This window comes from Equus caballus, chromosome 9 (genome assembly GCF_041296265.1).
Source record: "Equus caballus isolate H_3958 breed thoroughbred chromosome 9, TB-T2T, whole genome shotgun sequence".
NCBI lineage: Eukaryota > Metazoa > Chordata > Mammalia > Perissodactyla > Equidae > Equus > Equus caballus.
This window is the reverse complement of record NC_091692.1, coordinates 34,871,051-34,897,496: the sequence shown is the minus strand read 5'-3', so window position 1 is coordinate 34,897,496 and position 26,446 is coordinate 34,871,051. Positions and strand designations below refer to the sequence as shown.

Below are 26,446 nucleotides of genomic sequence, written 5' to 3'. Positions count from 1 at the left end.
TTTCATGGAGTTCTTCGTTCTCTAAGATCCTGTGACTCTGCCTTGCATCATTGTGTCTGTGGGTATTTCCAATCCCCCAAGCTGGTCTGCAGCCTGGCTGTGGTGTCCCCCACAGAGCTTGGCGTGGTGCTTTCTTCAGAGTGTGTGACTGTATCTGATGCTGAGGGGACACCTCCCTCTCCATAGAAACCAGCAGTCTTAAGCTGTGACCTTATAAGGGAACGGATGCAAAACAACATCTGGGCCAAGTCCGTCCCTGTTGCCTGCAGTTCCACTTGGCATGCTGACTCACTCAAGGGCAGACAAGCAGAAAGCTTCTGCACACCACCTCTGGCTGGCTAGGTCCCCACCTCTCTGTTCACCTGTAGCTCAGGTTTCAGCCTTCTGAGTACTGGATACGGTGTGCCCAGGGGTCTCAGACCTTGCTCCCAGTCAATGCAGAGTGCCTCCTGGCCTGCTAGGGTAATACAGTCTGTCCTGAACCACTCGAATTGGTTCTTTCAAACTTTTCTGAGGAAACTTTAGAACCACATTTATTTCACAAGAACAAATTGGAGAAAACAACTAGGTAAGTGACTGTATCACACTGTGTTAACACTTTTTCTCTTACTGTTAGGTTTGTTTCAGTTGAAGTAAGTTGCGGTCAGTGTTTGTAGTTAGCTACATATTTATTTTCTTGCTTTTCCAAATAAATACACACGATTGCATTTTTTGTTTATTGCAATATATTTGTTTACAATTTTGTGTAAATTTTTCAGTTACTTTTATCAGATATTTATTACATGCTATTAAATTATGTTTCTTTGCAAAAAATATTCATATGGAAAAAGGAAAAGGAAATTCCATGTTATTAATATCAACCTCTCTTTCCTGGTCTCTGTTTCTCTGACTGCTGTTCAGTCTCTGTGGCGCTTGCTCGTTGGGAAAGCAAGGGCATAGGTACCTTCCATTGGTTGCCTTCTGGCTCAAAATCAGTATTATCAAAGTAAGTTGTAGCATCACTAGAGGGCGTCTCTGGGGTCTGCGATTTGGGGGGATGTTTTGGAATATTAGTAACCTGTGTGCCATGTCCTGGTCAGAACCTAAGGGAGAAGACTGACCGCTATGTGTGAGAGGGAAGAAAACCAGACTAGGGCTCATCAGAGACTTTCTGAATCAGTACTGTCAAGGCTCACCTCTTTGTTTTAACTGTTATATTGTATCAATGAAGCCACTAACACTATAAAAGAGTGGAAATAAACTTATATTTCAAATTATGTTTAATTTCATGTTCATTGCATTTAGTAGGATACTTTAAAAACTGATAATTTTACTTAAATAAAATATTATTCATTCCTTAGAAAGGAAGGAATAGCGTGAATCTGCTTCAAGGATTTTCTAATTTCCATTTTCTGCTGTGGATAACAGGTCAGCATCTATCCAAGCAGTTTTATTTTTAATTGTCTATCCACCTGTGAATATTCATAGCTGAATACAAAATTGTAGCTTCTTAAAGAAAACTCAGAAATTTTATAAAATGAAATGATCATTTCTGAGTCAAATTATAATTTATTGAAAGTATGTGAGTAACATGTAGAAAACTATTTCAAGGGTTGTTTGTAGCGTAAGAGTTGGAAATGTCTATTTATTCTTTTTACCAAAAGGATAAACTATGCTCATTTACTTAGTGTTATTACATCCACAGAAGTTATTTTTATATTCTGGTCTTTTAAAAGACTTAGAGGTTTAAAATACATGTATGATAAGACAAAAAAAGTTTATTTTTTTAAAATAATTCCTTTATTTCTAAATTTGATAACTTTTGTAGGATATACACATGTAACATTTCTAATCCCGTACAATAATATTCATTCTTGATTTTATACTTACTAAGATTTTGAATTTGAAAATATTTATAATATATTTTAAATTGTACATGTATATCTAAGGAGAGAGAGAGTTTTATACACCATGGAAAGGAATATACCATATTAGTTGAAAATGTAATATCACCTATTCTGGAAGACTTTTTAATTGATTGATAATTTATTCAGTTTTTAAATTCATGAATTCATGAGCCAGGAGTAAATGATTTCAAATCATGCTACTTGAGAGTTTATATATAAATAATATGTGTGTTCATTCACTTGTTACTTATTTATTTATGATGTTTCCTACAGCAGCCAGTATTTCTTCAATTAGTTCTCTAACTGGTTCTGATTCTGTTAACTTCATAGATGATGACAAACGCCAGCAAGGTATTTAGTTTGTTTCTTATCAGGATCACCTTTGTTATATCCCCTTGTTTTTAATCTTTCAAATGTGTTTGGTAAGGGAGTAATATGAATTTCATTTGATAGTGTTACCCAAGGTGGCAGAATCCAACTGGTGGTTCAAGTTCTTTTTCTATTCTGAACCTGTGCTTTCAAATGCAAGAAGAAAAGATTTGTCTGCTAGTGGGTAAGTTTTAACCTTTTCTGATAAGCATATTTCTTACTTAATGAATGAATGAAATAATACATGTAGTAATTAGTATGTTAGCCAATAAGGATAAAATATAGTTGTTTCTTGAAAATGGTAAAGGCTTTGATATGAAGCACAATTGAGTGATGGAGATGGAGAAAACAGTTGCTCCCTCATTCTAGTTAGCTGTCAGTCAGATCAGGAGCACTCTAATTCTATCACTAGAGAGTGATTGAAAAGTCATATGCCAATTTTTATCACTGTTTAGGGAGAATAGTTTGGGAATGAGAAACAGGATTCTAAATTTGTTTTTCCGATACTGTCAGGAAACAAACAACAATTATCTAGTTGCTGTCCTAGACAACCTAGTTTAGTTCCACTGATAGTTTTGATGGGTCTCTGTGTGGGTGCCAATCACAAGATAGAAAATTGAATTGGTGGGTTTGTAAACAATCATTTCCACACATTTTGTGCTCTAACAAACTGAATAGCACAGTTGTTATTCTAATGTTTTTTTAAAGTACTTATTTTATTTTTTAGACACTTTATTAGTGATCAGCTACTAAATGGAATAAAAATAGTAAATAATAATGGGGTTCATAATTTCATATGTTAAAAAATAAGGGTTTGATTAATTTTCCACATACAATAAATTTGAAATAGATTCAATTAAATGTTGATACTTTTTAAAATTAAAGAAAGGCTAATTATTGAAAAGATGTATTCTTTACTCTCTTTATCAAGTATCTTGATCTGAATTATCTAGGCAAGTGTTTCATTTATTTTTCCACTTTATTTTGACTATAAAGACAACCTAATTTACAGATAAGCGTTTCTCAGCTAATCATCTTTGTATTGCAACTCAATGAACATTGTTGTAGAAGCTATTTTATGCAGCACTATTAGTTGATTCTGAAAATCAAGATGCCTTTACTTGCTGATGTGCTACGTATGTGAACCACACCCTTCAGCACTCAAGTTATTCCAGATGACTCTTCTCCATTGTAAGAAGACAAAATCCTGCCTGAGAACTTATTTATGAGACAAGATCACAACACTCATAAAAGTTCAGCCATTTTCCTCAATACTAAGACTATTGCTGCAAGTGGCATTAGCTTCATAGAGAATATTGCAAAAGTATGCCTTTAGAAACATGTGCCCTTTTAAAGTATTAGGAGTCTTCAAATGTAGTAATTTATATAAGTAACTTTTTTATTATCCATATTATTTTTCAAAAAATTTTCAAAAATTTTTAATTTTCAAAAAATTTGTTAGATTCTCATGTCTGTTGAATGATTTGTTATGCCTTCAAACTGAAGCACTGACATAGTGGTTTAAAGGACATTGGACTCAGAAATGTAGATAAGAGTTGCAAAATTTGTGTTTTTAATCATGAACATTGGAAATAGCAAATATAACCATAAATACATTACTTGTTGAGTACATTACTGTAATCTAACAAATTGGTTATTGTGTAGACTTTAAAATTCATAGTTTTAAATAATATTTAATAATATGGAAAATTATGATGATGCAATGCTGAGTGAAAAAAACAGGATAATCTATATGTGGTGTAATTTTAGCTGTAATAAAAAGGTATATATGCATAAGAATAGATTGGAAGGAAATATGCCAAAATAGTAACATTGGCTATTTCTGGAGATGGGATTATGTGTGATTTTTATTTTCTTCTTTATATATTTTCTGTATCTTTAAAAATTTTCTAATATGACAAGTTTTGTGTATAATTAGAAAATAATAAGTGTGTTATAAAAAGGAGCACTGGCATAAATTTTATGAATATGAATATTCCCTATATTGGGTAGAATATTTCCTACTTTCCTCAATATTGGGTAGATAATACTTAACGAACTTCAGTTTAAGAGTTTCTGTATATTACTTTCAAATATTTTTCAATATAAGATGTAAGATTTAGAAATTAGGGATGCTGAACTCACTCAGAGGTAGATATCACTACACTCTTATGTGGCTAATGCTGCATTAAACATCCTGTAGAGTAAACATGATTGTTTATTAGTAAAACTGTCTTCTTATCCAACCACGAAACCATGAGAAAGTATCAAGACGGACTATTCTCTGTGATGGACGTTACTGTCCAATTGTTTACTACTCTTTCCAAATGGGGCATGCATTCCTTCAATTTTGTGTCCCTCTATCACTTTGCTGACAATGAAGAGACTCAAATACAATTTTAACCCAATAACATATAATTGTTTACATACTATTGCTTTTCTGGTAGTTGCTTGCACTTATACTTTTTATATATTTGTAGAGGCCAATTAAATTTTTGGACTATACATCTCACTTGGCTTTAGCCTATAATTACAGTGATTGAAGACTGACTTTTTCTAAGCTGAGAGAAAAATATGGTGAAATAAAATTGCAAATTGTGGGATGTTTTGTTTTTACTTTAAGGTTGTCAACAAATTCCTTTCTTCTTAACCACTTGATGTATGTGTGAACAGATTGCCTATTTAGGTTATTTGATGAATTTTCCAAAATAAGTTATCAAATTAGTATTTACTTTGTTTACTCTGAAAGATATTATTTGTTAAATTACATTTTTTGCATGTGCATGTGTGGTGGTATTTTGAATATGTATGTAGGATTTTGAATATGTCAAAAATGGTTGCTTTTATATTAGTTTAGACTAGTCTTACTGTTGTTGAAAGTTATTATTGTTTGAAGTAGCTGAATTTTACATAAGATTTTAAATTAAACATCTTATCATGAACATATATAGTTATTGAGTATTTTAGAGTGGTAATACACATACACACATAAGGATAGATAGATAGATAGATAGATAGATAGATAGATAGATAGATAGATAGACAGAGATAGAGATAGGGATCCTGAAAAAAATATAGGGAATCTTTCTGAAAAGTAATGTTAAAGTGAAATTTTATAAAATGACTAAAATATTGAAAGGATCCCTATGTGCTATCCAAGAGTTTCTACAGAATTAAGATGATAGAATTAAAAAGGGAGAACAAAATATCCTCTAGGTAAATTCTAGCTAATTATCTCTAAGGTAGTTTTCCTATAGTTCAGACACTTTGAGGCTGGTTTTAAAAAGTACCTCACACATTGGTCTCAACATCACTGTTATTTTAGCTAAAATATCTCCTGCCTGGCTCTGTTGCCTACTGGGTAGACAATAAATAGTGAAGGCTAAATATGTTAGAAGGGTGTCATAATTCCCAATGACTTGAGATGTGCTATGATCATTCTAATCTAATATTATGAAATGTTATTTGACTTGGCTTGGATGTCTGTATTAAATATAGCAAGGTTTTGACAATTTCTGCTCAGGTTCTATGAAATTATATGTTGAGATTCCACTAAGTATTTCTTGAGATAAGGTTTTCATACAAAGTTCCAAGTTACTGACTCCATATTCTTTGTAAATAAAACCACCAACAGCCAATTCATCAACTCTCACTAGAGTAAAAGTCTTCTGGCTGGAATTTAGGCTTGCTTCGTGCTTCACACATTATGTAGGAGTTTGGGTTGTAGGAAACAAAATTGCCGAATTCTATTTAGCTATTAAAGAATGATAATGGAGTATAATTGTTCAGGTCAAATGGTAGAGCTAAACTTTTAACTCACAGAAATTCAAGAAATGTAAAGAGTCATAATATATCCCACTTCCCAATGACGTCTTCCAACTTAACATGTCAAAGCCTAGCTCGTGATCTAATAACTCATAATATCTCCTTGTAGTTTCTCCTCTCTCAGAGAATGACAACACCATTCATTAGCTCAAACAAGTAGCAAGTTATCCCTGGTACCCTTCATATCCAATACAACACCAAGCCTTTTCGATTTCATTTTTATTTTTTGGGATCTACCTACTTATTTCCTTTCCCACCAGCACTATCTGAATCCAAACTTCCTTCATTCTCCTGAGTGATACAGCCATGACCTCTTAAGTGGTCTACCTACACTCTTTTTAGATCTTTCAAATTGAATGTCATGTACAGATTGATCACAATGATCTTTACAAAACACCACCTGATAGCACTCTCCTGTGAACACACAAATACACTCACACATCCACAATATTCAATAATTTTATAATACTCAAGATAGAGTCACAAATCCCTAAGTATTCTAGCCTATGCAGATCTCCAGCATCTATTCTTGTACCTTTCTCCCTGAGCTTCCTGTCTTCCAGCTACATCAGCCTTCCTTCAGTCCCTCATATACATCATCTTCTGTCTTGCCGCAGGGTCTTTCCACAGGCTGTTCTCTCAGTTTAAACTCTCTTCGCTTGATTAATGTCTACTCATATTTAAATCGTAGCTCAAAAGTCATTTCTTTAGAGAAAACTTCTCTGACCTACTTCACTAAATTTGATTTTTCATTATAGGCCCTGATAGCCCACATTTCTCCTTTCCTGGCACTTATAATTTTACATTTGTTTGTCAGTTATTTTCTACACTGCACTATAACTTATATGTTCTCCACTGCACTTAAACTACATGAGGGTAAGAGTCGTGTCTGTTTTGCTCGATGTTTTATATCCAGCCTCTGACATACCAACAATTATTTGTCAAAAGAATGACAGTGGTTCTTTAGCTAGAGGTGCCCCTTCCTCAAGAAGGATCATATTTCAAGAAAGAAGAGTAAACACTAAATCAATGAAGAAAGGATTTTTCCAACAATAAGTGCTGTAAAGGAAATAAAACAAGGTATTTTCTTGAAGAGCGATTGATATAGGGCAGAGGTTGAGGGAGAGCAGCATTAATTGGTGTAGTTAGGAAAGGACTCACTGAAAAGATGGCAGGGGGACTGAGTCTTAAAAGAGGGGAAGCAGTCAATTTTGTGAAAAGCACTCCAGGTAGAAAAATTAGTCAGTGCAATTTATCAAGCTCTGGATAGTATATCCAGTCTCCTGTTGCACTGTTGTCAAGAGACAGCAGCTTTGTAAGTATCTGATATTTTCCATGTGAAGGTCAAATTGTCTACAGTGTTTGGTTTGTTTCCAACTAAACCAAGGATGAGAAGTGGTAGGGCTTGGGGTTATTCACTTTCTTCTTAAAGTCCCTCAGGTTGATTTATGAATTGTCCAAAATCACACTGCATAGCAGCATGCATGTAAAGTCACTGACATCTCTCACAGTTCTTATAAAATGCCTGAGTACTGTAGGGCACAGCCTCCCAGGTGTCTCCAGTCCCTGAAATAATTTTATAAACCAACAAGGTAAGGTTTACCCTATCATTTTCTTCCTACTTCTCATACCAAATGGATGAATAAGTTATTTTAAAGGTTCTTTTCTAGTGTGATTTCAAAAACTTATCTTAGAACTATTTCATATCAAAGAACTAGAAGAGGAGAGTGTTAGACAGTTATTCTCCTTCCTCAATAGTATAGAAAGAATGTATTTCAGTTGTGGTATCCGAAAAATTTTAGCCTGTTAGAGTATAATTATTTGGTTCCCGAATGGTTGAGGAGAAAAATGTATGACATATTTCTAATGCAGTATTTCAAACAACTTTTAGTCAAGCTCTAAATACATTTTAATGAAATTCATTATAACCAAATATGTATTTCATTTATGCAGAAAAAAGGGGTTTTGTGTTTTTGTTACAGTTTTATCTAAATGGTGAGATATAAAAGCTTTGCTTCATCATTTTTAATTACATACATTGCAATTTATTTGCCTCCAGGTGGTAAAGCCAAATATATTAAATCCTTTGAACTATAGTAATTGATTAATAGCCCACTGGAATGTGAGGTTCACAAATATTTTATCTTTTTCATATGCCTAGCAGAGGTTTTAAAATTAATGAATGAACAGTTACTGGAACTATGATGTGTACGTCAATTCACTACAAAGGTTAGGATTTTCAAATTGCTTTGCAAGGAAAAGTGACACACATTTTATTTTCAAAATATTTGTGAAGTCTTAAAAAGCACATTTAGGGAGCTATCCATCTTCAAATTTCAAGCTAAATTTCACCTCAAAAAGAGGAGATAGACAAAGCCCACAAAGTAAACTGATTATGTTGCTTTGTTCTTTGTCATCCTGGATCAATTTCACATATCTATTTTCTATTAGTGCTGATACTGCTTAATATTTTGGAAGGAGACCGTATTGTTCTCTCTGTTGTGCGGAAAACATCCTTCTAGCTTTATCATGTTTGGCTGCCATTCACTGCAGTACCTGAGGTAGGAGCACATTTGAGTCTGTTTCATAGTGAATGTAAGAACTCAATCGGTCCCAAATTCTGGACTCCACAGGAGTAGGATCCCAAATTGAAAGCAATGTAGGCTTCTTTTAAAGCAGCAGTGTAGGACTGCAATGGGAATTGGGGAATCTGTGGAGGTGAACTAATTTTTATTACACATATTTAAAAGGTTTAACCAATCTGTAACTGGCCAATTTATTTCAATTCAACCAAGAAATATTTTCCTTTTGAAAACCACCTTTTAACACTATTCTATACTCTTCTTCCTTTCAAAATTTTAGAAAATATTAAATTCAGTGTATTAAATCTCTCTCCAGCTAATTATTCTAATATTTACTTAAGTGTGTAGGTGAAGGACCTTGTGTTTCTTCAAATGGCAATAATGCTTTCTCTAAGGCAAGGGTGGGAGTAGAGCCACAGATTTTTCAACGGTGTTTGGCTTCAGTAGAGTGATTGCTATCAAAAGTTTTCTGTTTGGCTAGCATGCCCTTCCCTGGTCCTTTGATCTGAGCAGACTTTCCCTGGGTTCTGTTTCTTTTATTTGTGCCCATTGGTGTCTCCCAGTTGCCAGCTTCTCCAGTATGAAGGAAAAATAAAACCCACGGAACCAAGTTGTCCCTTAGATCTGAGGACATGAGCCATTTCTCCTTTAAAGATGTATCACATTTGTTTTATATATAATGTCCAGAATTTTTAGTTTTACTTAATGGGAGGAATTCATTTACTCCATCTTCCCAGAAGCAGAAGTCTTTCCCTCATTACTTTTTTTCTTCAGAAATTTATTTTCTATTCTTGCTTTTTTAGTCCTCCATATGAGGTTTGAAAATCTTGCCTTTTTCCTCTTTTTTTTTTTTTCCAAAATGTTGTTGTTATTTTATTGTGACAGCCTTAACTTTCAAGATTAACTTAGGGAGAATTTTTATTCTTACTGAATTATTTTCTCTCAGGATTAAGTGTGCTCTTCCATTGCTCAAGACTTAATTCGTGTCTCTCAGTGGCATTTCAAAATTTTACTCACATTGATCTGAGTTTGGGGGTGCTGGTTGTATTCCTAGAGTTTATATTATGTTTCCTTCCATCTTCTCTTGTAACTGCTTGTGTTTATATATCACAGACTAATGATTTCTCTATATTAATTTTCTACTTAGATATGTTATGAATTCTCATGTCATTTATAATCATTTTTCAGTACATTTTTTTTGTAATTACAAAATAATCATATCATCTGTAAATAAATTATTATTTTACATTCTACTTTCTCGTTTTTATATCTCACTTCTTCCTCTTTCCTAGTTGTTTTGGCCAATATATCCAGAGCAATGTCAAATAAAAGCTGTCCAGTACAGCTGAACTGCACAACTTGGAGAGCGAACATCATTCACACTGTATTCCTTGAAAGCACACCCCTGACTTGCAATGCAGTGACCCTTAGACTGGTGATCAAGAAACCCTGTCTTATTCCTGGCTATACTTGGAATGTTTCAAATGCTTTTCTATTAAATGTTTTTTTGGAGGGGTTCATCATGATATTGCCTTTTAAGAAAGCATTTTTTTCTATATTTAAGAGCTTTTAAAAAAAGAAGAACGGATGAAGATGTTTGAAGCGTATTTTAAATATCTATAGAATTGAGCTATGACTCAGTTTATTTTACCGTAAAATTGATCTGTAATTTTCTTTCCTTGTGGTATCGTTTGGAATCTTGCTTTAATGTTGGCTTTGTGTCTTGAAAAGAATTTGTAATATTTCCTTCTTTTTCTAAGTTCTAGAAAAGGTTAAAAGCATTAGCCTTATCTGTTCTTTAGCTGTTTGGTACAATTATCCAGTAAAACCACCTGAGATTACAGCGTTTTAGAAACAATGTGAGGGTGCAAGAGGGTGGCTCTTGGAATAGTTTCTATAGCTCTTTCTCTCTCATATCCTCATCATTATCCATTTTATACAGGTTATCAAATTTACATGCATACAATTGGTCAGAATAATCTTTTGGAATTCTTTTAATTTGCTGTATTTTTCTGGTCTTCCCATCATCATATGTCTTATTTTTAAGTACTTTATCTTTTTGTCTTCACTTGGTGGTAAATATTTATATATTTTGTTGTTTATCACAAATAACTAGCTCACATTAATTTTTTTTAGTTCTACCCTTTTTTTAATGATTTTGAATTCATAAATTTTGGCACTTAAGTTATGTATTATTTTACTTTCCTTAGATTTATTTGTTATTCTATTATTTTTTTTAATTCCTCAGTTGGAGCTTAATTTATTTTCATTCCATTTGAAAATCTTTAATAACGTGAATATTTAAGGTTATGAATTTTTCTCTTTCTTCTACTTTAGCTCCAGATCAAAAGTTCTGATCTAAAGTGTTCTAGTTTTGGTTACTTTTTATATTGTCTATAATTTTGATTTGATTTTCTTTCTGACTCAAAAGTTGTTTAAGAGATTTTTAAATTTTTAGTTAAAAGGATATTTGTTGTTATTGTTTTGTTTTCTAGTTTTCTTATCAATTTCCAGTTGCATTCCATTATTAGCAGAGAATGCTGTGGATCAATATTACTCTTTATGAACAATTTCTATGGATGCTTAGGGAAAAAGAGGTTTAACCCTTGTTTTCAGAGACTCCTGTAACATATTGCATTAATTTTTCTATTGCTGCATAAAACTTGCCACAAGTTTGGCAGTTGATGTAACAGTTACCTCATAGTTTTCATGGGTCAGGAATCTGGGCAACTTAGCTGGGTCCTCAGCTCAAGGTCTTACAGGCCATAACCAAAGGTTTGAGTGGGCTGTTTTCATTCTGGACTCTGCAGTCCTCTTCCAAGCTGATTCAGATTGTTGGCAGAATTTGGTTCTTATGGCTGCAGGACCCAGGTCCTCAAATCCTAGAGGCCTCCAGTGACAATGAGTGACTCCATTTTCTGATGCTCGACTTCTGATAGCCTTTAAGCCTTGCCCCTCCCTCCTCCCTGTGTGCCCCACACCTGGGCAAGCTGATTGGAGGGCTAGGTACTGCCCCCTTCTGTTGCTGGAAGGAGATTCAAACCATCCAAGTCCCTGCCCATACCTGAGAACCCTCATCTCAGCCCCACCCCTAACTGCAGTAAAAACTCTGACTCAGCCTCCTTTCCCGGTTCTCTCAAGCCATTTTCCACCCAGCATAGAAACCTCACCTTGTTGAGAAAGGCTCAGTTATGTAGGTAATAAGTCTTTTTATACCCTCTTGGTGTGTATCATCTTGTGACTGATGATAAGACTGTATCATCATTATTGACATACAAACTAAATGTTGAGTGTGTGTGGGGGTGCATCCTACTCATCCAGGTGGTTCCAGTAATTGGTGCTATTAGCAGGATGCTGTCAGTGACCACCAATATGGAGGTCTTCCAGCTTTTGATTTGGTGAGCTAATTGGCTCTGCTGTCTGATGGTGAGCTTGTGCTTTGAGCTGTACTGTGCTGCATTTGCTGAGCCCTACTAAACCTCTGTCATGGATTTAGTCCACCTGTGTCAGACATTTCAGTAATTATTTGGTATTTAAGGACAAGAATATGGTACTAGCACCCTCCTTAAAGTAGCCCTGAGTCACATATCTTGCCCTAGACCTATCTGTGTGTCTGTGAAGGTTAATTTTATGTGCAATTTGACTGGGTTGTGGGTATTTTATGGCTAAACATTATTTGGTCAAATGTTTTTCTGGATGTGTTTCTTGGTGGTTTTTCTAGATGAGATTAACATTTTAAATGATAATTTGAGTAAAGCAGATAGCCCTCCCCAATGTGGATGTGCTTTATCCAATCCATTGAGGGCCTAAATAGAATAAATGGACTGAGTAAGAAAGAAGTCTCTGTTTCTGCCTGTCTTTGACATGAGACATTGGCATTTTCCTGCCTTCAGACTCAGACTCAGGCTGGAAGTTATACCATCAACTCTCCTGGGTCTCTAGCTTGGAACTCTGCAGCTCTTGGGAGCTCTCAGCCTCTATAATCACAAGGACCAAATCTTTATTATAAGGAAATCTATCTATCTATATGTCTATCTGTTTATCTATCTCTCTCTTATTGATTCTGTTTCTCTGGAGAGCCCTAATACAGTGTCTTAGAATGAAGCTATGACTGACACGAGGCTCGGGGGTAAAACTCTGACCCTATGACCAATTGGTTGTGTGTCTTAACCAGGTGTTGACCCCCATCTACACAGTTATCAGGGGAAAGAGTATACCCTATGTGAGAGACAGACCCATCCATTGGGTGGTTGTTTGTGAAAGACCAGTCATCAGAGGCATGCTGAAGTCCACACTCCTAAGAGCAGATGACTTACCAGGATCCTAAATACCTCTGCTACTGCTGCTGCCTATGACTGGTAAGCATATAATAGGATTATAGAGGAAAACACCCATAGCATCCTATGGCACAACAAAGGGATTAATTCAAACCTGACTCAAGGTCAGGGTCCTTCAACCCTATAAAGTAATCATTGCCATGGAGACAGCTTTAACCCTGATGATACACGTTTGAGGCTCTCTGGACAATGAAACTCATAAATAGAACAGAGACGAATCCCTCTAAAGTAGATCCAGTAAAAACAGCAACCAAAAAAACAAAAAAAAAAAAAAGAAAAAGGAAAGAAGGAGAATAAAAGAAAGAAAGAAACTCAGGTAGAGCAAAGGAAACAAAAATTGAAACAGAGGTCCACACTTTGACCCAGTTTGACCCACTTTTGACTCAAAATTTATTAAAAGAATCTACTAAAAGAATAAAAAGAAAAAGATAAAAGGCGTCTTATTGTCTCCTGTACCTCTCCAACACAGGTTCTGAATTAACTTTAATATGTGCTGGAATGTATCAATTGGCAAACTTTCATGACCTTAATCAATATTGGAGCTCCAATTGATTACACTTTATGATCCCACTAAATTTAAACAAGATAATCCCTATAATTTTAGGGGACTTCTTGAGTATAAACTAGAGGACAAACAGATGTGCCTCACTTTAGTCATCAGAAGTATTCCCTGTGGTCATGACACCTATTTCGCTAAAGTACCCCATCATGGGTATGGATGCTGTCATCCAATGAGCAATACATTAAAATTAAATTGAGTATTTGGCTCTTACAAATTCATATGAGAAAATGGAACTCTATGGACCTTACTTCCAATAAAAGAGTTAATATTGCCCAATTGAACAGGGCCTTCAAGGAACGAACCTCATACCTAGTTAGAAAAAGGGTGATTATTCCTATGGCTTGTTGTTGGTCCAATTTGACCTGTTCTTAAACCTGGAAAGAATAAATGCTGCCTTACAGTGGATTACTGCAACATTAATTTTGTGGTCCCATCCATTAAGGCCATTGTATACAATATTGTTGAAATTACTGACTCCATTCAATCAGCAATTGGCAAATATTTTGTATTATAAATTTGGCTAACATGTTCTGTTTACTATCTCTTACTGTAATCTCTCAGCTGTAGTTTGCCTTTACCTCTAAATACACATTTACTAAATACCCATGGGATACCCCAGCAGCTTTGCCCTTACAAACAATATTTGCAGGCAAGGTCTTGCATGCAACCACCTCCCGGACATACAAATAAAAAGGAGCTCACAAAAAGTGGCTGAGCCATTGCTGCACACATAGAGCAAGAGCCCCCATCTTGGTTGAATTCTTGAAAATTATTTGGTAAATCAAGTGGTGTTCCATCCCTAACACTCTCAGTTAACAACCACTGACCCTCTCAGCATCCACAACTTCTTTTAGGCATTTGGGTTCCAGAGGGAACATATTTTTTATTTACAAATATTATTTAAGCCTATTTATGCTGTTATTTGCAAATCAGCCCAGATTAAATGGAGCCCCCTCCAACCAAAGGTTCTAGAACCTGTCCAAACTATAATACAACAGGTACTCCCACAGTTCCTGCCTCTCAAAGAAACCCAAAACTCATTCATAGTAGAAGTTTTAGCAATGTCCTTTTATGCCTTCTGGATTCTTTGGACATCCTATGATGACCACAAGTTGCCCAAAAGGCATCTGATGCAAGAAATTGCATCCCTTAGCTGCTTGCTATATACCTTAGAGTGTAATTGCTGGCTGCATACTGGGTTCTCCTAGAAACATAGGCTCTCACAGACCCTGAGCCTGTGATCCTCTGTGCCTAGCTGCCCATATACCTTGGTCATGGAAGAAGCATCCCACAAGCTCAGCTACTGAGTTTCCTTAACACAGGATGGAGCCAAACCTGGGATGTCTGACATATTCCACCCACAGGAGGGGGTGACCTCCCCTATCCTCACTCCCTTGCCAATGGCCACAGTCTAGGAGGTTGTCACCCCTCTTCAAGAACACTTGGGCTGCTGGGGAGCTCCTTAGGATCAATGGAGTGAATAGCACTGGGTGTTTGCACACTTTATTACACATGATGGGCTCACTGGAAAGCTCCTGCTGTTCATCCCTTAACCAGGTGTCCCTGATAAAGGATAGGTACCAAGGATCAGCACAATTGACCAAACTTCAGGCAGTCATCTTAGTGCTGAATGCCCAGGCCAACAAATGGCCCCATCTGCACATCTTTACAGACTCTTGGGCAATTGCCTAAGAGTTGCTTCATTTGAATTAAAGAATTCTTGGAATCTCTTGCCTTCTAGAAACCCAAAATACAAATCAAGGTCACATATGTCTTTACACCCAGTAAAACCACATACAAGGCCTCAATAGGATACTCCTTACCCGCTTCGGAGTTACATATATTGTTGATAGTGATCAGGGTGTTCATGTTATTTCTAAGAAAACACAATATTGGGCTCTTAAACAAGGCATTCAACAAAACCTTCATCTTCCTTCTTAGCATCAGTTTACAGGCCTCAGAGAGCACCATAATGACCTACTTAACCAAGTTTAATTTTAATCACATGGATAATGGCATGTTTTAGTCATCAAACATCAGAGGTGAATTCTAATACAGAATTTGACTCCATTTTTTTTGAGGTATGCTGACAGCTTTTCTGTACTCCTCCCTCATCTCTTTCTGCCGCACATCTGCGAATGCTGAAAAGAAAACTTGGATGTTCCCTCTTTTGCCACCAGTGGGAGATTCAAACCATGCTAGGCCCTTCTCCCAAGAGGCCCCATCACCTAACCAAAACAAAAAAATTCTCAAGCCTGTGTCCTTTCCTTGCTTTCTTAAGCCATTTTTGGACCAGCATGGGAGGCCCATCCTGCTCTCACCACAAAGCCTCAATATGTCAGTAACAAAACTTTTCGTACTCTCTTGGTATGTATGTAGTGTTATCAGTCTCAACATCTGAAACAAACTTTGGGTGGAGGCTCATTCTGTTGATTCAAGGTGGCTAAAACATTGCATCTCTCATGAGAAGTTCATAGCATGCCTGTTAGCTTTTTCATTACCAGAGGGAGAGCATCTCTCTGACTTCTCCTTTCCCTGACCTCTACACCTTCTTTAAGAAATTTGACTGATTAGGCCAGGCCCATCCAAGGTATTTTGTCTTTTGATTAACTTGAAATCAATTATTAGAGACCTTATACACACTGGCAAAATACTTTCGCCTTTACTGTATAAGATAACATAATTATAGAGGTGATACCTATCACGTTTGTCATATTTTATTGTTAGGAGCAAGTTATATGTGCCATCCATATCCAAGGAGATGCCATTGTACAATGGCATGGGCCACTGGGGGTCACGTTTTCATTCACTTACAACAGGTATACATATATCAATTTGTTATTCAATTATTAATTATTTTTTATTTTCTATAACCTTATATATTTTTTATCAAGCTTATTTGCCACAAATTGAGACGGGTGAATTTGTCTCCTACAACTAGTATTTTCTGTTTTTCCTTATATCTTCTGTAGTTGTTGCATTCATAATGTTGATGCTAAGCTATTCTGCATAGATCATCATAAATGTTAGGTCTGCATTGTGGATTACAAAGCTTATCATTGTAAAGTGCCCTTCGTTGTAACAGATGTTTATTTTCTTATTTAAAATCCTGAATTCAATCACTTACCTTTTTAAGGTCACGATATTTGTGTTTTTCTTTGTTTGTTTTCATTTGTCTGGAACATTTTTGTACAAACACGTTGAATTTCTTTTTTAATGAATATTGCTCATCTATAACTCAAAGTTCGATTTTACTTTAGATTCCAATTTTTGATTTTTTCTTTTAGCATGTGAATTTAGTTCATTTACATTTATTTATATATAATAGATATATTTGATATTATTTCTTTGCTTATATGTTCTGCTGTGACTCCTGTTTTTATAGCTTTTAAAATATATTTTGTATATGTCTGCTTTCTGAATTTCCTTCTTTAAAGTTTTGCTGTGTATTACTACTTGCTCTAATGGTTATCTAAAAGGTATTTTAAAAATATCTTTGTACCTCTTTAGACAATATCTGTTTTCTGCTCTGTACAATGATGGAATTACTATAAACCTTCCTTAGCCAAAACCCTTGGGGCCACATGTTCAGAATTAAAATTTTTAGAATTTTAGAAAAATAACATAGTGCTTATACCATGTATTACATACCAACATGTTGAATTATACCGTTAATATTACATTAGTAAAATGTGTGCTCATTCGCATAGTGCACAGAAAGGGAAATTACAAATAGCCTCACATTCAGATCAAGTTTTAAACTGAATGGTTAGATAAGTAAGTTACTATCTTCAGAACTTTTAGGATTTAAGAACTTCAGAAAATGGATCATAGACCTTTGTACAGTGTTTTCTTCTTTTTTCTCTACCAGCATATTTAACTGATTATATTTTTCCTTTGATTTATCTTTATAACTTCAAATATACCTATATTTCTACCAAATAGCTTAACAGCTTTTAATTATATCTCTGTCAACCAGCCATTTTTAAAAAATTGAGAGGGGGCCGGCACTGTGGCTGAGTGGTTAAGTTTTCGCGCTCTGCTGGGTGGCCTAGGGTTTTGCTGGTTCGGATCCTGGGCCCGGACATGGCATCGCTCGTCAGGCCACGTTGATGCGGCATCCCACATGCCACAACTAGAAGGACCTGCAACTAAGATAATCAACTATGTACCAGGGGGAATTTGGGGAGATAAAGCAGGAAAAAAAAAAAAAAAAGGTTGGCAACAGTTGTTAGCTCAGATGCCAATCTTAAAAAAAAAAAATTGAGAAAACTAGAGATGTACAAAAACTCCTACCTTTTTTTCCCCTTTCAATTTTAGAAATTTTATACCATTTTATATTGTCAAGGTTTATAATTTTTATGTTTTTTTCTGGAACTATAATTACCAAATTTATTGCAGACTTTAGTCAAACAATTCATGTACTCAATACTCAATGCTGGAATTTTGCCATAATAATTTAATTCACTAATTGGTTGGCTGGGGTTCATTCTCTAGTAGTTTCCTGAAGAATAAGTACAGGAACAATGCTACCTGGGCACTCCTATGCCTTTGTATTTGTGTTTCTAGTTTTGGCTTTGTGTTTGCACTATTGTTTGGCCAGGCATGTAATTCTTGGACCATTCTTTCTCTCCCTGAGGCTGTGCGGGCGTTGCTCTAAGGTAGTCTAGCCTTGAAGAATATATGCATAGCTGAGCCCTGCCTTTTTCTTTTTTTATAGGAAGTGTGATATTTTATATAAATCTTCAAATTATTATTTTTTTAAGTAAATTCATGAGGCTATTTTAGTGTTGCTTATTTTGTGTCATTTTCCCTCCACATATACAGTGTTTCTTTTAAATATAAAATTTCAAGTAATTTTTGGGGCTGGTCCCGTGGCTGAGTGGTTAAGTTTGCATGCTCCGCTGCAGGCGGCCCAGTGTTTCGTTGGTTCGAATCCTGGGCACTGACATAGCACTGCTCATCAAACCACGCTGGGGCAGCGTCCCACATGCCACAACTAGAAGGACCCACAATGAAGAATATACAACTATGTACCGGGGGGGTTTGGGGGAAAAAAGGAAAAAAGGAAAATCTTTAAGAAAAATTTCAAGTAATTTTTATAAATGGAAATTTTTCTTTAATGGTATACATAAATAATGTTTTCCTGTTTCATTGTCCTAATTCTTTCCTTGGACACACTCATTCTATATTCGAGCTCCATTTTTCCTTTTATTTTCATATTTTCTCATAATACTTTTTTTCTTTTAGTGAGGAAGATTCTCCCTGAGCTACCATCTGTGCCAATCTTCGTCTATTTTGTATGTGGGATGTCTCCATAGCATGGCTGATGCGTGAAGTAGGTCCACACCTGGGATACAAACCTGCAAACCTGGGCCACCAAAGCGGAGCACATGAAACTTTAACCACTCAGCCATGGAGCCAGCCCCCTCATATTTTCTCATAATGCTTTTAAAAAATCACAGTATAACTCATATACCATAAAATCTACTCTTTTGGACTGCACAATTCAGTGGATATTACTATATTCACAAAGTTGTGCAACCACGACAACTACTTAATTCTAATTTTATCACCCCAAAAGGAACCCCATACATGTTAGCACTCACCTCTCCTTACTCCTTCCTTCTGGACCCTGGCAATTACAAATCTGCTTTCTGTCTCTATGGATTTGCTTATTTTGGATATTTCATGTAAATGGAATTATACAATATATGAACTTTTGTGTCCAACTTCTTTTACTTATAATAATGTTTTAAAGGTTCATCCATCTTCTTAGATATATCAGTACTTTCTTCCTTTTTATGGCTGAATATTATTCTATTTGTGGATACATCACAATTTGTTTATTCATTCATTAGTTGATGCACATTAGGTTGTTTCCACTTTTTGCCTATTATGAATAACACTACTATGATCATGCATGTACAAGTTATGTGGACATATGTTTTCATTTCTCTTGGTTACATATCCAAGAATAAAATTGCTGGGTCATATGGTAACTCTATGTTTAACCTTTTGAGAAACTGAGAAACTGTTTTCCAAAGTCCTGTACCATTTTATACTCCTATTAGAAGTTTATGATGGTTCCAATTTTTCCACATCCTTTCCAACACTTGATTATAGCCATGCTAGTGGATGTGAAATGGTATCTCATTGTAGTTTTGATTTGCATCTCCCTAAAGACTAATGATGTTGAACATCTTTTCATATGCTTATTGGCCATTTTTATATCTTTTTTGGAGAAATGTCCATTCAAATTCTTTGTATTTTTTTAAATTGGATTGTATTTCTTATTGTTGTGTTGTAAGTGTCCTTTATATATTTTGACTACTAGATCCTTATCCAACAGCCCTGGTGGTCTAGTGATTAAGATTCAGCACTCTCATCGCCATGGCCCAGGTTTATTTCCTGGTCATGGAACAACCCATGTGTTGGTTGTTGCACTGTGGCAGCTGTATGTTGCTGAGATGTTGAAAGCTATGTCACTGGTACTTCAAATATTAGCAGGGTCACCTATGGTGGAGAGGTTTCAGAGGAGCTTCTAGACTAAGACAGATAAGGAGGAAGGAACTGGCCACCAACTTCTGAAAAAATCGGCCATGAAAACTCTATGAATAGCAATGGGGTGTTGTCTGATATAGCCCTGGAAAGTGAGAGAATGGTGCAAAGAGACCAGGCTGTTTTCTGCTCTGTTGTACCAAGGGTCACCAGGGGTTGGAATAAACTCAAGAGCATTAACAACAAAGACCCTTATCAGACATATGATTTGCAAATATATTCTCCCATTCTCTTTTTACTTTTTGACAATGTGCTTTGAAGCACAAAAGTTTTTTATTTTAATAAAGGCTAATTTATCTTTTAAAAATATTTTTTGTTGCTTGTGATTTTGGTGTCATATCTAAGAAGCCATTGCCTGGTGAAGATTTATACCTGTGCTGCTTCTAAGAAGGTGTCTTCTCAGGTCTTTCCTGGGCATGTGCACATCCTTATGTGTATGTATGGCCTTCTAGATCCCTAAGAATATGTCAAATCTTTTCAAAAAGCCTATGGACCTCTCTGTCCCCAGTTTTTCCTTTTAAGCTTTTTGGTTACTCTGTTATTTCTCCAACTATTATTCACTGCCTCTGGTCGATGCAATATTAAACAATTGTTTCTGATTCATTTTGTCAAACACCTCCACGGAAACAGCTGTTCCTACAGGGGAAACTCTGAATCAGATCGGATAAAAACAGCCTTGCAAGTGTGGTCTTCCAGAGAATCATCAGACAATTCAAATAATTACAATTCTTTGAAAATTGGGCTTTGAAGGAGCTCTGTTCTGTCCTCTCTGGTCACTGCAAAGCTTTTGGTTTTCACCATGATGGCAGACTGACTCTTAAGGTTGCTACAGAACTGGGAAGAGGAATATGGGAGTAGAAGTTGTTGAACTGCTTCAAAGTTTATCGTTCTTGCCAACATTGTCTTTTTTTTTTTAAATAAACCTTCTGGGCTGTTGTAAAACTTTGATTAATTTGCAAAGTTATGAAAAAGTTGATTCTGATTATTTTTGCCAGTATTCTCTTTACTTTTATGAAAGAGAATATTTTTGGAAGTCCTTAATCTGTCATTTTCACTGACGTCACTTCTCTGATTCTATTTAACTTATTCGTTTTCATTTTGTTTGCTTGCTTCGCACTTTCTTCTCCATGTTTCTTATTGTTTTTGTGATTTTTGCTCTATTTTAAACTTCATTCTCTTTTAAATAATGTCTTGATTACCATAATGATTTAAATTTTTTCTTTCACTTGTGTTGATTTTGTTTTATTTCTTTTGTTAAATTTCTAAAGCACCCTCAGCTCTTTTATTTGTGCTTTTTGATCCTGTTTTATGGAGGCTATACTTTCTTTTCCTTCTTTTTTTATTCACATCAATATATTTGGTCAAAATTTTCATCTGTTCTTTGTAACATTTTTGCTGTCACTGCGTACTCTTGGCCTACAATTTATTTACCAATACTCCTTTATTTCTTATGGAATATTTCAGATATTCTGTGCTTGTTCCTTTTGATATTCTTAATCAATGTTGAATGAAGTAAGTTGTTTCTAAACAAGTTTATTTTTTAAGAGCTTTTTATATGAACCGAGTCAGTGTTGTGTGCTCTGGACAAACATTGATTCTCCTTCATTCATTGCATTTAGTATAGGTATGTGAGTTCTTAAAGTCATATTCTTCCAAAGCAACTTTAAATTGTCACAGCATTGTTGTTTGTAATGCAAAGTATCTCTCCTCCACCCATGTTTTACAGATATGTTTCTCTTTCAAAATATGACTTTTCTGTATGATTTTTCATTTGTCTACCTTCTTCTTGAGACTCTATATTAAATGGAAATCAAGGCAGTGTTCCATAGCAGCCTCATACCTGTTAGTATTATTATAGTAAATTTTTTATGGTTTTGAAACTCAAGCTATACCATTTCCTATGTGTAGGGGTGATCTATTGGCTTTTTCTGAAATCCACAATGATAGGTATCTTCTCTGAGTGTCTCCATGCACGTCTATTTCATCTTCACTACATTTTGTTTTTCACCTTTCTTTCCTCATTTTATGGTCCATGTTTTAAAAATTCTTTTAATTTCATTTGGGAAGGTTTATTCAATTCTGCTTTTTCACTCTCTTGGATATCTTAGATGAATTCTAGAAGAAATAATAGAAAAGCATGAGTTTATGTTGCCATATTAAGACTGGCAATTTCAGTCCTAGCTTGTTTAACTTTACATACAACTAGAGAAGGAATAATTAATTTTAGCAGTTGCAATGAGCATATGCAATATCACACTAGAAAGTATGCTTTGAATTTTATTCACCACAAAATTAATTAGTTTAAATTATTTGCTTCAAGTATCTTGCTAGGTCCCTTGGGCCCAATGATAATTATTTATACAGCATCTTTTATGTGATGGAGATTAAGGCTTTAATTAAACATTAAGTGTTTTACATGAAGATAAAACATATAGATCTAAGCCTAAGTTACAATTGACTTTGGAGCTATAAACTCAGACTGCATGGGTTGAAATCTCACCTCTAACACTATCTGTGTGACTTGGAGCAATTTACTAAACTTTAAATCTCACTTTTCTAATCTTCAGGATAGGGATAATCAAAAACCAAACCAAAAACTATCATTTAGATTTATCGTAATGATGTAATAAAATAATGTACATAACATAGTGGCTGGCATATAATAAATACATGATGCATATTGGCTATTTTATAGTTAGCTATTTTAATATATACAGAACATACATAATAGGCATATGTTCTAACCAAGTGGATTAATTAGCTAAGGTGATTTTTAACTATGGAGGTTTCTGATTTAAAAAAAATATTTCCTGATTTAAAAAATGGAAACATCTTTTAAAATGCCATAAAATAATCTGAATGTTTGAAGGAAAGCTATAGTGCTTTATTCCTGGCAGAGGCTTTTCCTGTGTATCCTTTGATCTTCTTAGCAACCCAGTGAGATATACAGATCAGACTGGAAGAGAAATAGTAAGAATAACAATACATTTCTCTATGTAAAATGTCATGTGGTGATGACTTTTTACTAACATTGTCATGAAATTGGAGTTATATGGTGAAGTGGAGGGCATTTTATTTTTTTCATGAAGTGTAGTCATTACTGTTTGGGGAGGGAGGCTTATTTTTTCTTTTATGAGGAAGATTGGCCCTGAGCTAACATGTGTTGCCAACCTTCCTCTTTTTGCTTGAGGAAGATTGTTGCTGAGCTAACATATGTGCCAGTCTTCTTCTATTTTATGTGGGATACTTCCACAGCATGGCTTGAGGAGAGGTGCTAGGTCTCCACCCAGGATCTGAACCTGCGAATCCCAGGCTGCTGAAATGTAGTGCGCGGACTTAACCACTATGCAACTGGGCCGGCACAAGGGCATTCTTTTTTGGAGGCAGACAGAACCAGATCTGGCTTTGTAAATTACTAGCTGTGTGATCTTTAGCAGGTTACCTAACACCTCTGAATTCCATCTATTATATTACAATGATAACAAGACTATCTCATTACAAAGAGTTGTTTTGGAGATTGAAAAGTTATTAGTTACTTCCCTTCACTCCTCTGATTTTTGCAGTATTGATGGTTCCAAAGCAAACATTTTAAGTAATGATTTTCTTAACTGTTGCTACAACTAGGGAAGCCATTGTTGAAAGAGTTTAAGGTTAAATGGATAGAGTCAGAGAATGATAGAGTGGTTAAACATTCTTTTCTAAAATGGTATTATTGATATAGAATGTGAGCTTCCTGAAGATCTTTCATTTCCTTATGCCAGCATCTAGCAGAGAGCTTGGTGGTGCTCCATGAATGCTTGTTAAATTAATATACTTGTAAGTAAGGGCCAAGTTTAGTTCAAGGCCACAACTAGGTTGGTGAAGCAGAACTCCCAGGTTCTTCTATGTAGAAGCTGTCTGTGAGTGGGTATTGGAGTTAACCTAGGGATTAGCTACTGGTTACCTCTGTGTGGAGACGGGTAATGAAAAGAGAGGAAGTTCCAGTAGTAGTTTCCTAGGGCTGCCTTAACAAATTACCACAAACTGATGGCTTAAAATAACACAAATTTATTCACTTATAGTTGCAGACATCAGAAGTCCAATACAGAGTTAAAATCAAGGGCTTGGTGGGACTGTATTCCCTCTGAAGGCTGCAGAGAAGCATTATTTTCCTTGTCTTTTCCAGCTGCTGGGATCTGCCCACTTTCCTTCCTGATGCTTTCCCTTATCTTCAAACTCAGCAACAAAGCATTGAGCCCTCACAATGTATCATTCTGGTCTCCCTCTTCTGCATTCCTCTTAGAATTTTTAGGACCCCTGTGATTACATTAGAATGATTTGAATGATCCAGGATAATTTCCCCATCTCTATTTAACTTAATCACATCTGTGTGGGGGCTCAAAATTGGCCACCTCAAAATGTATCTCTTTGACTTGATTATTTTTAAGAACAGAAGACTCTGAAAGAAACTTCAACCTTCCTCCCTAACTGCCTAAAATAATTTAAGATAAAAGGTCTGGCCCCAGGACAGGTCATCACCATAGATATCTCTGGGTATTGGTAGACTGTGAGAGTCCTTGCTAAGCCCATTCTTATCAGCTATGTTTACCGAACAATTTCTTTTCCATTTTCATGTGAATTTCCTTCCTCTCCTTTGAAGTCCCAAACTGATATCCCCAACACCTTCCTTTGTCTTTAACTGAAGATGATATTTAAAGTAACAGCTTCAGCCATTCTGGTGAGTTACCCAGTTTTCCTGTGATTCTCCCATCTACATGTGTTATAAAACTTTCTTTGAAATTCTCCTTTTATTCTGTCTCATGTTGATTTAATTTGTAGACCAGCCAAAAGGACCTAGAGGGTGTAGAGGATTTGTCTTCCTCATCTACAGTTTGCTGACTTGGATGAGATAAAATTTCACTGGCTGGACACTGCACACTGCTGGCCTATTGCAGTTAAGAGATTCTGGACCCCTGACAAGAACCAGTAGGAGGTAAGAGTTCTTGCTACGTCAGTCTCTCAGATTTCTGCCTGCAAAGTCCAATGGAAGTTAGAGTGTTGAGGGTTTTTTCATTTTCTAAATTTAGATTAGTAGGTGAAAATATTGGTGAAGCTAGCTTCTTGGACTCAGTGGCTCTAGGAAATTTGGTTGGTACTCATTAGTTAATTAATCCTTTTCCTCCCAGAGATAGTCACTATTTTTCCTTTCTCTGTCTTTTTTGTTGTTTGTCATAAGACACTGGCATCTCTATAATCCTGTTGTCTGGGACTATGCATATGAGGTGAAAACTGTTGCTAAGGACATCTTGGAAGCCAAAAAGGCCACAAATTTGGTGGATGCATGTCAAGCAGTCAAGAGCCATTAGATCACTCGCCACCTCAAGAAGTCTCCTGTGAAAGGATAAGTTGGCTCATGGAATGGGGTAGATGACACAGGTCCCCACCAACCTCAAGAAGATGTCCATGCAATGACAAGGTACTCTGTAAAACCACACAGCTTCCTCAACCTCATGGCACTTCCCTTCTAGGTATTAATTTGGATCTGAGAGACCCAAGGCTTAGCTAAAACTTTTAATGTGCATATTAGATTAGTTTTTTTCTTTTGTCTTGTTCTAAGTCTTGAGAGGTTGGCTTTGTGACCTTTCTGGTCTCTGCCATCTAGAGGATGCATGTACCAGCATGCATCTTGGTGACCAGTTGAGTACACTGGAGTTCCAGGACACACTCTCTTTGGCTGTATCAGCTCTCAGGGGAGTTTGTCCTAAGGAGTCCCAATTGCTTTCATAAGGGACTTTCACAACCTTCATTGCTTATTGTGCAACGATAGGCTTTGCCTTCTTAGACTATGTTTTGGGAGTGAACTTTCTGGATCTCTTTTGAGGATATTACTTTCACCCATAGTTAAGCTTATTGGTATGAATCTCTATTAAGATCCATCAATGTGGCCAGACAATGGACCATTTAAAGTAGAAAAACTTCTAAACTGAGAAAAAAATTTGTGAGAGCTCTCATCACAATTGTTTTATTGGTATCTATGAAAAGGCCAAACTGAAAAGGAAATACAGAAAGTAATAATGACTAGCCTTAAGACCCTGACTCCAGCTACAGTTAAATTGAGAAAATGGAAAAGTGTAAGTGCAGATAAGATTATAAAAGTTGGAATGTTTGAGCTAATTTTATATAAAGAGGTAATATCAACTTTATCTGAGTATGTTTTGAAATGTCTGACTAGGAATGCTTACCCTGTCCAAAATTATAAGACCAAGACCTGTTGATAAAGTCCTAATGAAAGCTGTGATTAGGGGTATAGAAGTTGATGAAATTCAGATAAAGTTTTGGAAAAAA

At 35.7% G+C, this 26,446-nt stretch overlaps 1 protein-coding gene across 1 annotated transcript; it reads left to right on the top strand.

The window, feature by feature from the left end:
* Window positions 1–2,146: 2,146 nt before the first annotated feature.
* On the top strand, window positions 2,147–25,467 carry PPDPFL (pancreatic progenitor cell differentiation and proliferation factor like). The gene is made up of 3 exons (XM_070222030.1): window positions 2,147–2,237; window positions 2,340–2,439; window positions 25,338–25,467. Exons 1-3 carry the CDS (start codon window positions 2,147–2,149, stop codon window positions 25,465–25,467), a joined length of 321 nt encoding a protein of 106 aa, XP_070078131.1.
* The last annotated feature ends 979 nt before the right edge of the window (window positions 25,468–26,446 follow it).